Genomic DNA, 17,645 nt, shown 5'->3' with positions numbered 1-17,645 from the left:
ACAATTTAATCAGGATGTTGTGGTGCGGTGGTAGTGTCCCTATTTATGAACATGAAGGTCTAGATTCCAGTCACTCCTGCCATCATATGTGTATGAACAATTTAATTAAAAATACTTTAAAAATATTAAACCTCTACCACTTTAAGAAAAACCCTAAACTCAAACACACTATTACTGATATTGAAACAGAAAATGAAAGGGGAAGCACAGTTTTTAAGCTTTGAAGTTCTGTCAGGTTTCTGATCAAACAAAATCATTATATCTTTGGCTATTGTGGGAAAAAGATCTGCCACCCTGCTCACCCACAGCATGGCAACATATAAAAAAAACCAAATCAAGCTGCCAATATACTCAAACTATCCAGAGTGCTCCAGTCTTGACCAAACAGGCTAACATGAAAACCAGACATGGCCAAGACCCTTCCTTGACCAGAGAATACACTCCTTAAAATAGCTTTTCAGAATCAGCTCCCAGCCTGATTAGCACTGCAGTCTCAACACCTTAAGGGCAGACTCATTTCTCATTGAAACCAATACCACAATCAAAACAGGCAGACTGAGGTGCCCCGGAAGACATCACACCCAGGTGTCCATTGTTTTCTTCCTGTATGCCTGGAGAAGGGACATTTGCACATATTCGCACAGATGGGAAATACAATGAAGAATCCTCTAGAAGACGACATTCTCATCCACCTCACAGATGGCTGGAATCTCATGTATCAATTATAAATGAATTTCTACTGCCGGATTCTTGATTAATTTCCATTCTGTTTATTCTTATTTTAATCTCTTTGCAATTTTCACCATTGCACTGTAACTGCTTTACAATGATTACCTTTGTGTTGTACTCTTATGAAAACATGCCTACACTTCTGTTCGTGTAGAGAATCAGTTCTGTGTCAGCCTGGTTAATTTCTCTTCTGTGAGATCAAATAAACTGCTTGTCAATTTCAGTGCAATCCCCATTTGTGGTCTCTGATCAATTGGGGAGAAAGTGAGGTCTGCAGATGCTGGAGATCAAAGTTGAAACTTTATTGCTGGAACAGCACAGCAGGTCAGGCAGCATCCAGGGAACAGGAGATTCGACGTTTCGGGCACAGGCCCTTCTTCAGGAATGAGCAGAGAGTGTTCAGCAGGAGAAGATAAAAGGTAGGGAGGAGGGACTTGGAGGAGGGGCGGTGGAAATGTGATAGGTGGAAAGAGGTCATGGTGAGGGTGATAGGTCTGAGTAGGATGGAGGCGGAGAGGTCAAGAAGACGACTGCAGGTCAGGAAGGCGGTGCCGGGCTGGAGGGATTCGGCTGAGACAAGGTGGGGGGAGGGGGGATGAAGAAACTGGTGTAGTCCAAGTTCATCCCCTGTGGTTGGAGGGTTCCCAGTCGGAAGATAAGACGCTCCTCCTCCGACCGTCGGGTTGTTGTGGTTTGGCGGTGGATGAGTCCAGTGACCTGCATATCCTCGGTGGAGTGGGAGGGGGAGTTGAAATGCTGTTGAGTTGGTTCGTCCGGGTGGCCCAGAGGTGCTCTCTGAATCGCTCCGCAAGTAGGCGGCCTGTCTCCCCAATATAGAGGAGGCCACACTGGCTGCAGCGGATGCAGTAGATGATGTGGGTGGAGGTGCAGGTGAATCTGTGGCAGATATGGAAACTTCCATAGGAAAGGAAACTTCCATATCCGCCATTTTTGCTCCTGGCTCAGAGGTAGGGGCACTACCACTGCACCACAAGAGTCCCATTTGGATATTATGAGCAAAAAAAAAATCTCAATAGTTCTTGGAACAAAACAATTACTTGCTGAACTGCAACCTTTGAAACCTAGCCTAGCATTCTTAATCAAACATATGTCCTAATCAAAGTTTCCAGCTCCACTGACAGAACAGGCATCCGTTTTTATTTCAAAGCAGAGTGATTGTCCATGAATGGAGTAGGAGCAAACACATCGCTTTTTAAAATAAAGCCAGATGTGCCATTCCAATTAAATTAGTATACAAAAGGTTGTCAGCAGAACATTTAATTTTACATTTTTCAAACATGTTTTAGTACTTTTTAAATGTCAGTTTGTCCAGTAGATGAGGGGGTTAAGGAGTGATGTGATCAAAGTCTTCAAGGTATTAACAGGAAAAGACAGGATAGATAAAGAAGTTGTTTCCACTGCTTAGGGATTCTAGAATTAGTGCATATAGCCAGACCATTCAGGACAGATGTTAGGAAGCAATTCTACATGCAATGGGGAAGCAATGCTTAAATAGTGTTATCGCAAGCTTGTTAATCTGAGACTTAGCTAATGTTCTGGGGACATGCGTTTGAATCCCACTACAGCAGATGAACTCAGTAAGATCTGGAATAAAGGCTGCAATGATGACCATGGATCCATTGTCAATTGTTGGAAAAACCACTAGTATCCTTTAGGAAAGGAATCTACCATTCTTACCTGGTCTGGCCTACATGAGGCCCCAGATGCATAGACTCTTAACCGCTCTCTTGGTAGTTGGGGGGATGGACAATGTCCTCATCCCGTGAATAAATAAAAAAAAATTAAATGGTATAGGTTTGGAACTCTATTCCACATATGACAGTTAATTCTTGATCAGTTGTTAACTTCAAATCGGAGGTCAATAAATTTTAAAGGCAAGTATACAAAGTTAGACCACAGATCAGCCCTTTACCAGCAGCAGGACAGGCTTGAGGGGTTGAATGCCCTCCTCCTGTTTCTATTTCCTACATGAAAAAAGGTACTATAATGCACATTAATAATTTTATACTGCTGGTCAATGAAAACATCAACTCAGTTTTGTCAGACAAATCTCTATAATGAAACAAAGTAGTAAAATAATCCATTTACATTGTAAGAGAACAGTGGCATTAGGTGTCTAAACATTTTAGATCTGCCATTTAGAACATATTCAACTCTTCAGCAGGCTTTTCGATTTTCTTACAAAATCAGCTTCCAAAATCCTGCACCACCAACTGAAAGTGGTTTTAGTCCTTCCTTAAAATGGGAAACCTAGTTTCAGTTAGGTGGCTGTGCATTTTGGACACAATAATTCCTCAAACACAGAAGCCAAAATGGTACAAGGTCAGGAATGTGGAAGAAAATCAGATTTCCTAAGACAAAAATAAAAGTCAAACCAAAAACAGAAATTGCTGGAAAGGTTCAGCAGGTCTGGCAGCATCTGTAGAGAGAAATCAGAATTAATATTTCAGCTCCAGTGACCATTCCTCAGGATTTATTGGACCCAAATCATTAACTCTGATTTCTCTCCACAAATGCTGCCAAATCTGCTGAGGTTGTCCAGCAATTTTTTTTTGTCTTGAGTTACAGCATCAGCAGTTTTTTCTTTTAAAAGTCTAACTATTTGTGCACTAAAATACACCTCCTCACCCATGTGAAAATCCAGCCCCACATATCTTTCTCACATTAACCTGAATGATCACTGATTTGATTAACCAATTTTTTTCTAAACAACCTTTTCAGAGATGTCATTACATACCTCTGAACAGGTAAGACATAAACCTGACCTCCACATTCTGAGATTGGGATACTACCTCTACACCAAACGAGGGCACTGATTTGATTAAATAAGCCATTACTAATTCCAAACAGTTGTTGGGCAATTTATTTTCAGGCAGAGCACAGTTGGCACCACATTACTTCAATTAACCTCAATTGTTATGCATTGCTTTAATGACTCCACATTTAACTGATAATGATGAGGAACAGAAACTGGCAGTATAATAAATATGAAATGAATTGTTAACAAGAATTTAGATGTGTAGAATTTTAGGCAGCTTCACTAAGATATATGCATGAGAGATTTAATTGTAACGAGAGAACTTTCTCCATAACAATCAAGAAGTTTGAGTTGAAATTTAATACAGGTATTCCATATTTTGAACAGGTTTGATGGAATACTTAGAAACCTGTTTCACTTGGAGGATCAGTGACCACAGGACACATGATGAAGGCAATTAGAAGAGGAACCTGGAGGGAGTTGAATAAAATTTGTTTAATGCAGCAAGTTTTGATCAGAGCTGTTATTTTATTTGTTTAAGGGATGTGGACTTTGCTGGCTAAGCTAACATTTATAATCAATCCACAGTTGGCCTTGAGTAGGTGGTAGTGAACTGCTTTCTTGAACCTCTGCAATCCATTTGCTATAGATAGACACATAGTATTTTCTTTTTTAGGGACAGTCCCCTTCAAGGAGGAGAGTCTTTGCATGTGTGCACACTCATACTGATCCAACTCTCAATAGGGAAAACACCCGAGTGGCTAGTGACAAGCAGTGCCCTTCACAAAAGGCAATGCTGTGTGAGACACTTCTGCTCTTTTTTTTTAAAACCCCCACACTATCGCCTAACTGCGGTAGTGCTTATTTGATGTCCTCTTTTTTTTATTACATCAAAGCGCAATTCTCCTGTTTATATTTTTTTTTCTTTTTTTTACCCCCCACACTACCGCCTAACCGCAGTAGTGCTTATTTTATCCCCAGCACCCATGGTGTGTGTGTGTGTGTAGACACATAGTAATTTTTTTTTTCAGGCTGTATTATTTTATTAAACAAATTACAAAACAGTTTACAAAAAACATTAACAGCTGTACACAAGAGACAGCAATTTTACAAGGGAGAGGAGCAGCAAAGCTAGGCCCCAAACCCTACCGTTCAACCATTTTACAGGGAGATGAGGACAAACCTCAAATCCAAGTTCCACATATGACAAGACAGTGACAATGACATTTGTACATTAGACAATACCGTTACATACAAAAGTGCAGACAATACAGACCCAGCAAGCCCCCGCCCCTCCCACCTTCCGACCACTCTAAGGCAGCCCGCCCCTACCCACCTTCCGGTTAGACACATAGTATTATTAGGAACACAGGAAAATTTGCACAGGTTTAGGCCATTCAGCCTGTTCCACCAATCAATGAGATCATACATATGTTGGTGTCCCTGTTTATCAGCTGCCCTTGACCTTGTAGATGGTAATGGTTATTGATTTAGAAGGTCCTGTTGAACATGCTGGGACAAATTTCTGTAGTACATCATTGAGGGAGACAATGGCCTAGTGGTATTGTTGCTGGATTGTTAATCCAGTGACCGAGATAATGTTCTGGGAACCCAGGTTTGAATCCTGCCATGGCAGGTGGTGGAATTTGAATTCAATTTTTAAAAATCTGGAACTAAGGCTCTAATGATGACCATGAATCCACTGTCGATTGTCAAGAAGTACCCATCTGGTTTACTAATGTCCTTTAGGGAAAGAAACTGCCATCCTTACCTGATCTAGCCTACATGTGACTCCTTGACCCACAGCAATGTGGTTGACTGATGACTGCCCTCCAGGCAATTAGGGATGAGCAATAAATGCTGGCCGAGCCAGTGAAACCCTCATCCTGTGAACAAATAAAGCAAGATGAAACCTTGTATATGGTACACACTGCTGCTAGTTGTGTCATTATTTGGGGGAGTTAGTGTTTAATTGAGGCATTCAAGAGGCCATGAAATGATTATTTGAATAGAACAATGTATGATGGCATGGGGAAAACGCAGAATGATATTCAGTCATAATGCTTTATGGAGAGCCGGTGCAGGCACAATGGACCTATTGGCTTCCTTTTGCAATGTCGCACTTCTGTGATTCTGAATGGGATGGTCACGTTTCCTGCTCTTTCCACTTAACTTGGAGCCATGTAGTGCAGAAAATTCTGGGCCTGAGTGCCATTTTATAGCAGACTGAATAAACAACTTTTTCTTGAAAAACTGCTGTTAATAATTAATTCTTTGTGCGTTAATCCTCTGCTTAATGAACTTTGTTCCGTAACTATCTCAGTACTCGAATGGGATGTTCTGCTTTGACTGAGCTCTGTCATCTCAGAAATAAAGGTTAGATTATTGCAGTGAGATGAAGTTATAAACATGCCTTTTGATGTTTGCAATGTTTTTCTCAGTATAAATGTATTCAAATTGCTTCAACCACACCCCTCCCCACATGATGACCTATCTTTCTCTAGTGTTAATTCAAGAAAATTTACTATATAAATGCTAGTTGTAAATACTTTTTTTTAAAATCAGATGCTACCTGTATGACAGTATTGACAGTGCTAGCTATTTTTTATTTTGGAAAAAGACTGTTTATGTAATGAATAGTTTGTCCTAAAATAATGTTCCTGTAGTGCCTTTTTGGTATGTGGGGAATGATTCATAGTTCTCTTTTCCCTCAGGCTTATTGGGTTGACTGTGTGTTGGTTCAGAGGATTTAAAATGGGCCTGTAACGATGCCGGGGATACCATGAGCAGTGTCACACTACGCTATTTCTGCTATGGGTGCCTCTTCACATCAGTGAGCTGGACACTATTCCTGTTCATCTACTTCAACTTGAACAATGAAGGCTACACCTTTGGCACTGTGCCCTTCGAGGGGAGCCAGCAGGCACAGTGGAGATTCCGGCCACAAGTTACCAAAGGCCCCACACAACTGCTTGAATCTCAGCACCGTGGCAATGTAGACAACCAGTTTATGAAACAAATGATGAGCAATTCTGAGAAAAAGTTGTCACCGTTTTCAGAACTAGGTGAGTCACCTGTTACAAATCAGTTAGAGGTCAGTAATGTGATGTTTAGTTTGTGACCGCTTCTGAAATGAAAATTTATTTATGAAATTTTAAGTACAAACCATTACAAGGCCTTCTCATCCATCACCAACAAAGAATAAGTCTTTCAGGGAAAATCTTCCTGCAGACTCAAGTAATTAAAACTACTTTCCCCCCCCCCCCTCCTACCGTCGAAAACTTCACCATTCTGGCAGTCTCATTTCCTTCTCTGATCCACCTCTTACTGAGCCCCATCCCAAGAATAAGCTGGGGTCATTGCCTACACCCTGAAAGTGTCATGCTTCCAGCTAACCTCAGAGATGGGGCCAGATTTTATCCCACGGCCCTGTGCTCCTAGTGGGGTGTCGCTGCTTTCTGCATGCCCATAACTCTAACCATAAAATAAAGGCTGACAGTCCAATACATTGTGAGGGAATCCTGGACTGTTGGAGGTGCCATTTTTCAGATGAGACATTAAACTAAGACCCTGTTTCCCTTTTATGTGACATAAAAGATCTCACAACTTTATTTGAAGAACAGCAGGGCCTCAATTAACATCACAAAACATATTATCTGGTCACCACCCTTTTGCTGTTTGTGGAAGCTTATGTACAGATTGCCTCTCGCATTTCTTACATTACAACAGTGACTACACTCAAAATGTCTTCCATTAGTTGTAAAATGCTTTGAAATATCTAGTAGTCATGAATCGTGCTTCGTAAATCAGATAAAATTGGATATAAATTGGAAATTTTACAGCATGGAGAGAGGTCCTTCAGCTCATTTTGCCCACACTTGTTGTCGAGTACCTATTAAATTGAGTCCTATTTTCCAACCTCAGATTACAACAGGATCTTGATCAGATGGGCCAATGGGCTGAGAAGTGGCAAATGGAGTTTAATTCAGATAAATGCTAGGTGCTGCTTTTTGGGAAAGCAAATCTTAGCAGGACTTATACACTTAATGGTAAGGTTCTAGGGAGTGTTGCTGAACAAAGAGACCTTGGAGTGCAGGTTCATAGCTCCTTCAAAGTAGAATCGCAGGTAGATAGGATAGTGAAGAAAGCGTTTGGTATGCTTTCTTTTATTGGTCAGAGTATTGAGTATAGGAGTTGGGAGGTCATGTTGCGGCTGTACAGGACATTGGTTAGGCCACTGTTGGAATATTGTGTGCAATTCTGGTTTCCTTCCTATCAGAAAGAGGCTGGTACAATTGCAACATTTAAGAGGCATTTGGATGGGTATATGAATAGGAAGGGTTTGGAGGGATATGGGCCAGGTACTGGCAGGTGGGACTAGATTGGGTTGGGATATCTGGTTGGCGTGGACGGGTTGGACCAAAGGGTCTATTTCCAAGCTGTACATCTCTATGACTCTATGACTCTATTTGGCATTTGCCTTGTACGCAGTGGCATTTCAAGTGTTTGTCTAAAGGGCTAATGTTCACTGCTTTCTTTACCTTCCTTTTTATATAGTTAACAAAGTTCTTACTGTCCATTTTATATTAATTGCTGGTTTGTCCTCAGTTTAACTTTGTTAATCATCTTTTGTTGGCTTTTAAAACTTTACACACTACATTACAATGGGATGGGCAATAAATACTGGCCTAGCCAACAGTGCCCTCATCCCTGAATTAATTTTTAAAAAATACAATACAGCACAGGAACACCTTCGGCACACCAAGCTTTCGCTGATTCCTAATTCTTATTTAGACCTCCCCCCACATTTACTACCTAATCTTGAATTAAGAGTCTAATGATAACCATGAGACCATTATCGATTGTTAGAAAACCCATCTGGTTCAATAATGTCCTTCAGAGAATGAAACTGCTATCTTTAACTGGTCTGGCCTACATGTGACTCCTGACCCACAGTAATATGGTTGACTTTTAATTACCCTCTGGACAAGTCGGGATGGGCAATAAATGCTGGTCTAGCCAGTGATGCTGCCATCCCATGAATGAATTATAAACATATAAACATGAGGATTCTGCTCTCATCGCTGCCTGTGGTAGGGAGTCCCAAAGATTCTTCCCCATCTGAGAGAAGCAATTTCTCCTCATCTCAGCATCTCAGTCTTAAATTGGCACCCATTAATTCCGAGACTATGATCTTTGGTCCTAGACTGTCCCATAAGGAGAAACATCCTCTCAATATTTACCCTGCAAAGCTTCTTAAGAATCCTGTATGCTACTTGCAGCCAAGGGGACAGCCTCAGAATGATGGAATGGCCCTTGAGAAGTGAGATGAGTAGGAATTTTCTCAGCCAGAGAATGATTATTTTGTGCAACTCATTGCCGCAGAGCTCTGTGGAGGCCGAGTAATTGAATATATTTGAGACAGAGATAAATAGGTATGTGATTATTAAAGGGATCAAGAAGGCAGGAGAGTGGCATTGAGAAACATACCAGCCATGATAGATTGGTGAATCCCAATTGATGGCTGAATAGCCTAATTCTGCTGTTTATATTTTATGGTCTTGATGAGATCACCTTTCATACTTCTAAATTCAAATGAGTAGTCTCAAGATTGTTTAACCTTTGCTGGTAGCACAATCCCTCTAAGCTGGGGATCATCCTAGTGAACCCTCCCTGGACTGCCTGCAGTGAAAGGAAAATAGGGGGACCCTTAACTGCTCAGAGTACTCCAAATGTGGTTTCTAGCATCTTGTATAGTTACAGTAAGTCTTCTCTACTCTTATGCTCCAAATGACCACCCCCCCCCCCCCCCAAGCAAAATAAGGGCCAATATTCCGTTAACTTCCCAATTATCTGCTGTACCTGGGTGTTGGCTTTCTGTATTTCATGCACAGTTAGCCCCAATTCCCTTTGTGTTGCAGTTCTCTGCAGTTTTTCTCCGTTTAAATAATACTATGTTCTAAGGTAAAAGTTAGAGTCTGGGCTATCTCTGATATGTTTTGAAGAGGTTTGATCTGGTCTATAACATCAGACACTATTTCCCTTTCATTAAGCTATGCTGACTCTGCTTGATTATATTATGATTTTCCAAATATTCTGCTTTACTTCCACAATACTTTTACAATAGGTGTTAGGCTAATCAGTTTATAGTTACCTGCTTTTTGCCCCTCTTCCCAGTTTTGAATAGGTTTGTCACATGGGCAATTTTCCAGTCCCCTGGTATTTCTCCTGATACTTCTCCAGATTCCAAGGATTTGTGGAAAATGGCAAGAAATGCATCCACTATTTCTGTTGTTACTACTTTTAGGATCCTAGGATGCAAATCATCGGGACCAGGGGACTACTCTACCTTTAGCCCTGTTGGTTTATCTAACACCACTTCTCTAGTGATAGTGCTTAATTCCTCCCCCACACTCTTTAGTATTAATGGGATGTTCAAAGTCTTTCAAACATAAACTCCCCTGTCATTTTCTTATTCCCCTTAACTGCCTTCCCAGATCCATTTTCTAAGGGGCACATGTTCACTTTGACTTTTTTTTGCTTGTCTCGTCACTTTTTGTATTCCTTGCTAGTTTTTCTGTTTTTATGATTTTGTTTTTCTGTTTCTGAATTTATCCCAGTCTTCATGGCTATCATTTGTCTCCTTACATGCTTTTTCTTTCAAATACTCTCCTTAAAGTTTTAACCATGGTTGTTTTATCCATTTCTTAGAATCTTTCCTTCTTACTAGGATGTACCTTTGCTGAGAGTCATGAATTATCTCTTAAATGTCAGCTACTCCTTGCTTACTGTCATTCCTGCTCTTCTATCAACCCAGTTCACTTTAACGAACTCTATCCTCATTTTAGTGTAATTAGCTTTATTTAAGTTAGGTTATTTCTGAACAAAGCTTTTCACTTTCAAGCTGAATATTAAATTCTATCTTGTTGTGATCACTACTTCTTAGGGAATCTTTTACTTTTGAGATCATTATTTAACCTGCCTCATTACTCATTACCAGATCCACAATAGTCCGTTCCCTGGTTGACTCCATGATATATTGTTCAAGGAAGCAATGCCTAATGCACTCTATGAATTTATTGTTTGAGCTACCTTTTCCAATTTGATTAACTCGATTAGCATGAAGATTAAAATTACCCACAATCATTGCTCTATTCTCTTTACATGGTCCAACTGTTTATTGCTTCGTAGCCTTTCCTACAGAATGGCTACTGGTTGGGGGTCTGTATACCATTCCTACGTCTTTCCCTTGCTGTTTTCTTTTTGTCTCCACTCAATGAACTGTACATCCAAGCCTAGATCATCTTTCACAACTGTCCTCATTTCATCTCGTATTAACAATGTTAGCTCATTAACTTTTCCATCCTTCCTGTCTTTTCAAAAGATCAGATATCTTTGAATGTTACCTTCTGAGTTTTGATCTCCTTGTAACCATGTTTCAATGATGACTATGAGATCATAACCATTTACTTAGATTTGCACCATCTTCTATCTTATTCCAAAAACTTATAAAATTAAGATGCAAAGCCTTTAGGTCTGTTCTATTATCAAATTTCCCAATACTTAAATATTCTTTGGCATACAGATGTTCTGTCACTCCCTTTTTTCTGGTAACAATCAGTTCTATCACTAATCTGCAATCCTACTTTCTCCATTACCTTTGATTTTCTAATTTTCCATGCAACTGAACTCCCTCCCAGTCCCAACCCACACCATTTAGTTTAAAGCCTTAACCCAAGTTATGCGATTCACCAGGACTCTGGTCCCAGCATGATTCGGGTGTAGCCCATCCCATCGTAACATTTCCTTCCTTTCCCAGTACTGGTGCAAATGTCCCAAAAGGTCGTGACGTTAAATGTCTTCAAGGCAGAGATTGATAAATTCTTGATCTCGCAAGGAATTATGGGCTATGGGGAGTGTGCGGGTAAGTGGAGTTGAAATGCCCATCAACCATGATTGAATGGCAGAGTGGACCTAATGGGCCGAATGGCCTTACTTCCACTCCTATGTCTTATGGTCTTAATTCAAATCCGTTTCTCCCACACCAGTCTTTGAGCCACACTTTAATCTTGTTGACCCTGTGCCAATCAGCAGGTAGTTCCGTGAAACTGAATAGTACTCCCCCTCAATTTAGTTTAAGGTCCCGATTATGCAATTTGCCAGGTCTCTGGTCCCAGCATAAAACTATAAGACAGAGAAGTAGAATTAAGCCATATGGCCCATCACGTCTGCCCTGCCATTCGATCTTGGAAGGTATCTTTCTCACCCCCATACCTGCCTTCTCCATGGAACACTGGATCCCCTTATCATCAAGAAGCTGTCTATCTCTGTCTTAAATATACTCAAAGACCTGGTCTCCACAGTCTTCTGCAGTAATGAGTTGCACAGATTAACCATCCTCTGCTGAAGAAAATCCTCCTCATTTCAATTTTAAAGGGTAGTCCGTTCACTGTAAGGCTGTGCCCTCAGGTCCTAGTCTCTCCTACTAATGCAAACATCATTTTCATGTCCAGTCTATTCAAACCTCTTAAGTATTCTGTAAGTATTAATGAAATCCCTCCTCATCCTTCTAAATCTCTTCAAGTACAGACACAGAGTGCTCAACAGCTCCTCATACAGTGAGACTTTCATCCCCAGGTTCATTCCTGTAAACCTCCTCTGGATCTTTCTGACGCCAGCACATCGTTCCTTAAATATGGGACACAAAATTGCTCTCAATATTCCAAATGTGGTCTGACCAGAGGCTTACACAGCCTCAGCAGTACATCTCTGCTCTTGTATTCTAAACCTCTGGAAATGAATACCAACTTTCTATTTGCCTTCCAAACTGCCAACTGAACCTTAAGAGAATCCTGAACTAGGACACCCAAGTCCGTTTGTACGTCAGATTTTCAAAGCCTTTCCCCATTTAGAAAATAGTCTATGCCTCTATTTTTTCCTACCAAAGTGCATAATTTCACACTTTCTCACATTGTATTCCATCTGCCACTTCTTTGCCAACCTACTAGTCTGTCCAAGTCCTTAGCAGTCTCCCCGCCTCCTCAACACTAACTGTCCCTCCACCTATCTTTGTTCACCAGCAAACTTTGCAACAGTGCCCTCAGCTTCTTTGTCTAGATTGGTAATATACTGTGTGAATAGTTGTGGTCCCAACACTGACTCCTGCAGAACTCCACTAGTCACTGACTGCCGTCCTGAAAAAGACTCTTTTATCCCCACTTGCTGCCCTCTGCCAGTCAGCCAATCCTGTATCTATGCCAGTACCTTACCTCGAGCAACATTGGCTCTTATCTTATTCAGCAGCCTCTTGCGCAGCACCTTGTCAAAATCTGAATAGATCATGTGCGCTGGCTGTCCTTTATCTAACTTGCTTGTAATCTCCTTAAAGAATTCTAGTAAACTTGTCAGATGTGACCTCTCCTTAATGCAGCCATGCTAACTCAGCCCTCTTTTGCTATGCCCTTCCAAGTACACCTTAATCTCATCCTTCATTATGGATTCAAATATCTGAGGTCAGGCTTATCAACCTATAATTTCCTGTCTCTTGTGACCCTCCCTTCTTAAACAGGAATGTGGCATTAGTAATTTTCTAGTCCTCTAGGACCCTCTCTGATTCCAGTGATTCCTGAAAGATCACCACCACTGCCTCTACAATCTCCACAGTTATCTTCTTTAGAACTCTGGGCTGTAGTTCATCTGGTCCATGTGATTTATCCACCTTTAGACCTTTCAGCTTCCCCACATCTTTTCCCCAGCACCTTCTCCTTAGTCATGGCGGCTATACTCACCCCTGCTCCCTGACTCTCTTAAAGTTCTAGTATGCTGCTGGTGTCTTCCATGTTAAAACTGAAGCAAAGTACCTATTCAGTTCCTCTGCCCTTTCTTTGTTTTTCGTTATTACTTCTCTAGCCTCAATGATCAGAAATTCAATGTCCATTCTTTCCTCTCTTAACTGTAAAATATCAGAAAAACTCTTGCAATCTTCTTTTATACTAGTAGCCAGCTTACCCATATACTTCATCTTCTCCCTATATAAAAAATTTAGAATTTCCACAGTGTGGATGCAGGCCATTTGGCCCATCAACTCCATGCCACCCCTCCGAAGAGCATTCCACGCAGACCCTCCCAACCCTATATTTCCCTTGGCTAATCCCCCTGACCTACATATCCCTGGACATTTATAGGCAACTTAACATGGCCAATCTAACTAACCAGCACATCTTTGGACTGTGGGAGGAAATCAGAGCACCCGAAGGAAACTCATGCAGATATGGGGAAAATGTGGAAATTTCACACAGACAGTTGCCCGAGGCTGGAATTGAACGCAGTGCTAACCACTGAGCTGCCTCTGCTGATTTTTAGATTTACAAGGATGTTACCAAGATTAGAGGGTTTGAGTTATAAGGAGAGGCCTGATAAGCTGGGACTTTTTTTCCCCCCTGCAACGTAGGAGGCTGAAGAGTGATTTATTAGAGGGGATTATATAGTGAATAGCCAAGGTCTTTTCCCCAGGGTAGGGGAGTCCAAAACTAGAGGACATAGATTTAAGGTGAGTGGAGAAAGATTTAAAAGGGACTGGAGGGGCAACTTCTTCACACAGAGGGTGGCGCGTATATGGAAAGAACTGCCAGAGGAAGTGGTAGAGGGGGTGCAATTATAATATTTAAAAGACATTTAGACAGATCCATGGATAGGGAAGGTTTGGAGGAAAATGGGCAGAATGTAGATAAATGGGACTGGTTAAGTTTAGAAAACCTGGCAGACATAGTTGGGTCAAAGTGTCTGTTTCTGTTCTATATACAGCTTTCCAATCCTGTGGCTTTCTAATCTTTGCCATATTGTGTGTTTCTTCTTTCGCTTTTATGCTGTCCTGATTTCCGTAAGGTTGCCTCATCCTCCCCTTAGGAGAAAGTGAGGACTGCAGATGCTGGAGATCAGAGTCAAAACGTGTGGCACTGGAAAGCATCTGATGAGCAGGAGAATCGATGTTTAAGGCATAAGCCTTTCATCAGAAATGTGCTGGGGCAAGGGGGCTGAGAGATAAATGCGGGAAAGGGTGCGGTGAGGCTGGGGGGAGGTTGTTGTGAAGGCGATAGGTAGATGCAGGTGGGGGTTGATGGTGATAGGGTGGAGCTCCCAGCTACCTTTCCCCCAGCCCCATACCTCCTCTCCTATTTATCTCTCTGCCCCCTTTATGACCCCCCCCCCCACACACATTTCTGATGAAGGGCTTATGCCTGAAACATTGGTTCTCCTGCTCCTTGGATGCTCCCTGACCTGCTGTTCTTTTCCAGTGCCACACTTTTCGACTCATCCTCCCCTTAGTATGTTTCTTCTTTCTTGGGATGAATTTCTGTAATGCCTCCTGAATTACTCCCAGAAGCTCATACCATTGCTGTCATACTTATCTTCCCTGCTAGGCTCCCCTTCCAATTAACTCTGGCCAGCTATTCCCTCATGTCTTTGAAGTTACCTTTACTCTTTTGTAATACCATTACATCTAATTCCACCTTATTCCTCTCAAACTGCTGGGTGTATTCTATCATATTATGGTCACTGGCCCCTCAAGGTTTCTTCACCTTAAGCTCTCTAATTAGGTCTGCCTCATACTCATCACTGAATCCAGAATTGCCTGTTCCTTAGTGGGCTCACCACGTGCTGTTCCAAAATAAGCATCTCGTTGACATTACATAAATTCTTTTTCTTGCAAGCCCACCTGATCTTTCCCTCCACCTGCACATTGAAGTCCTGTATGATTGTTCTAATAGAACAGGCATGTCAGAAAGGGACTATCTCCTGATTTATTTTCTTCTCCACATCCTGACTATTGGTAGCAGGCCTGTACACAACTACCATGAGGGTCTCTTTCCCTTTGCAGTTCCTCAAGTCTACCCAAACAGGTTCTACACCTTCTGACTCTATGTCACCGCTTGCTATCAAATTAATTTTGTTTATTACTAACAAGGCAACCCTGTCCCCTCTGCCCATCTGCCTCCCCTTTCAATAGAACGTGTACCTTCAGATATTTAGTTCCTAGCCCTGATTTCCATGCAGTCATGTCTCTGCGATAGCCAGAACATTGTACTTGCCTAATTAAATCTGCACTACAAGCTCATTTACCTTGTTTCATATACTCCGTGTATTTAAGTGTAACACCCTCATGTGTTGACTGCCCCCCCTTCTCATTGTTGTCTCCTTATTTTCTGTGCCTGAAGTTAGATTCCTGATCCCTTTCATACTCAGTGCCTTATTACTTGTTTTGGAAACTTTAGTAACCTCTGCTGAATGCCCATCCTTAACATTTTCCATAATTCTCCATGCAACTGAACCTACCCCCTCACTATTTAGATTAAATCCCTATCCACAGCAATTTGCAAGGACTCTGGTCCCAGCATGATTCAGGTGGAGCCAGTCCCATCATAACAATTCTTTCCTTCCCCTGTACTGTCCCATGAATTTAAACCTGTGTCTTCCCATGCCAATCCTTGAGCCAAACATTTACTTCTTTATTCTTTTTGACCCTATACCAATTTGCTTGTTGCTCAGCTAATCCAGGGATTATTGCCTTTTTATTCTGCTTTTTAATTTAGGCCCTAGCTGCAGAATCTCTTTCCTCATTCTGCATTTATCGTTGGTACCTACATGGACCGTGACAGCTGGATCTTTCTCCTCCAACTCCAAGTTCCTCTGCAGACCAAATGAGATATTCTAAACCTGGTCACCAGGCAAGCAACACAGCCTTTGAGATACTCATTCTTGCCCACAGAGAACAGTGTTTATTTTCCTGATTGCAACCACATTCCCTTATCTACCCTCTCTTAAATGGTTCCCTGTGCTATGGGTCTATGGTCATTCTCCCTACAACCCCCTGCTCATGTTCACACAATGAGCAAGAATCTTAAACCTGTGTGAGAAGCTCAGGACTGAGGATCCTGCCCCTACCTTCTGGATTCCGTCACACCGTCCTGTTCCTGACTAGTAACTGAATTCAGTGTAGTTAAACTGAGGAGTGTGACTGCCTCGTGAAACATAGCATCCAGGTAACTCTTCCCCCTTCTTGCTGTGTTGCACTGTTTGAAGCTTGGACTTAAGTTCATTAACTATGAGCTGGAGTTCTTCAAACAACACTTACTGTACGTGGTGTCCACCATCTCCCATATCATACAATACAACACATCGCCTGGCCCTGCATCTCTAATGACAGATTCCTTAATTTCTTTCTTCTTTAAGTTTTGTACTTGTCTTTTAGTTTAAAATCTGTATAATATTTGATCTGTATAACATTTGATCTGAAAGTAACTTAAAAGAGTCAAATTAGCAGCTATTACCAACCAATGAACTTATGGTTTTCCTGTGTTAGCACTCTTTGTTTTGTGCTGGGCTTCAAATTATCCTGTAAAAATGTTGAGAGTGTGGTACTGAAAAAGCACAGCCAGTCAGGCAGCATCCAAGGAGCAGGAGAATCGAAGTTTCGGGCATAAGCCCTTCATCAGGACTGAGGCTTGTGGGCTGGGAGTGCTGAGAAATAAATGGGAGGGCGTGGGGCTGGGTGAAAGCTCGCTGGGAATGCAATAGGTAGGTGAAGGTGGGGGAGAAGGTGATAGGTTGGAGAAGAAGGTAGAGCACATATATGGGAAAGGCATTGGACGTGTCAAAAGGGTGGTGCCTAGGTTGAGGCTTGGGACTGGGATAATGTGGGGGAAGGGAAAATGAGGAAACTGGTGAAATCCACATTGATCCCGTGTGGTTGAAGGTTTCCCTTTGTTGAAAATGAGGTGTTCTTCCAGGCATCTGATAGTTAGAGTTTGTTGATGGAAGAAGCCCAGGACCTGCATGTCCTTGGCGGAGTGCAGTGGGCTTTCTCCAAGTTGATTTCAATCCTATTGCAAAGAATCTACCAAAAATGCCTACCTTGAAGAAGTTCTCCTCTTAGTACAAGGATCTCAGTGAGTCCCCCTCTTACTGCACCCCCCCCCTCTCATCTCTTCTGCCTTGAAGCTCTTCAGCCATGTCCTGAAACAGACTCGCTACCACAGCCACATTTCCTTCCTCAGTACCTACCTACTTGTGAATCGTTTCAGAGAACACCTCTGTGACATCCGCATCAACCAACTCTAATGCCTTGTGGCTGAACACT

General features: G+C 41.8%; 1 protein-coding gene across 4 annotated transcripts in view; it reads left to right on the top strand.

Annotated features, from left to right (window-relative positions):
• The window catches only part of galnt11 (UDP-N-acetyl-alpha-D-galactosamine:polypeptide N-acetylgalactosaminyltransferase 11 (GalNAc-T11)), a 161,950-nt gene that overhangs the window by 94,359 nt on the left and 49,946 nt on the right, over positions 1-17,645 (top strand). For 3 of the 4 annotated variants that reach the window (XR_006311743.1, XM_043690739.1, XM_043690741.1), the window contains exon 3: positions 6,223-6,573. Coding sequence is in view for 3 of the 4 variants with exons in the window: in XM_043690739.1 (XP_043546674.1) it covers positions 6,291-6,573 (283 nt within the window). In the remaining variant the exon portion in view is untranslated. Of the gene's footprint in view, positions 1-5,787; positions 5,885-6,222; positions 6,574-17,645 lie in introns of those variants that run through there. The other variant, XM_043690740.1, reaches the window with a different exon arrangement.

This window comes from Chiloscyllium plagiosum, chromosome 5 (assembly GCF_004010195.1).
Source record: "Chiloscyllium plagiosum isolate BGI_BamShark_2017 chromosome 5, ASM401019v2, whole genome shotgun sequence".
NCBI classification, from domain to species: Eukaryota; Metazoa; Chordata; class Chondrichthyes; order Orectolobiformes; family Hemiscylliidae; genus Chiloscyllium; species Chiloscyllium plagiosum.
This window is presented reverse-complemented; position numbering and strand designations above follow the sequence as displayed.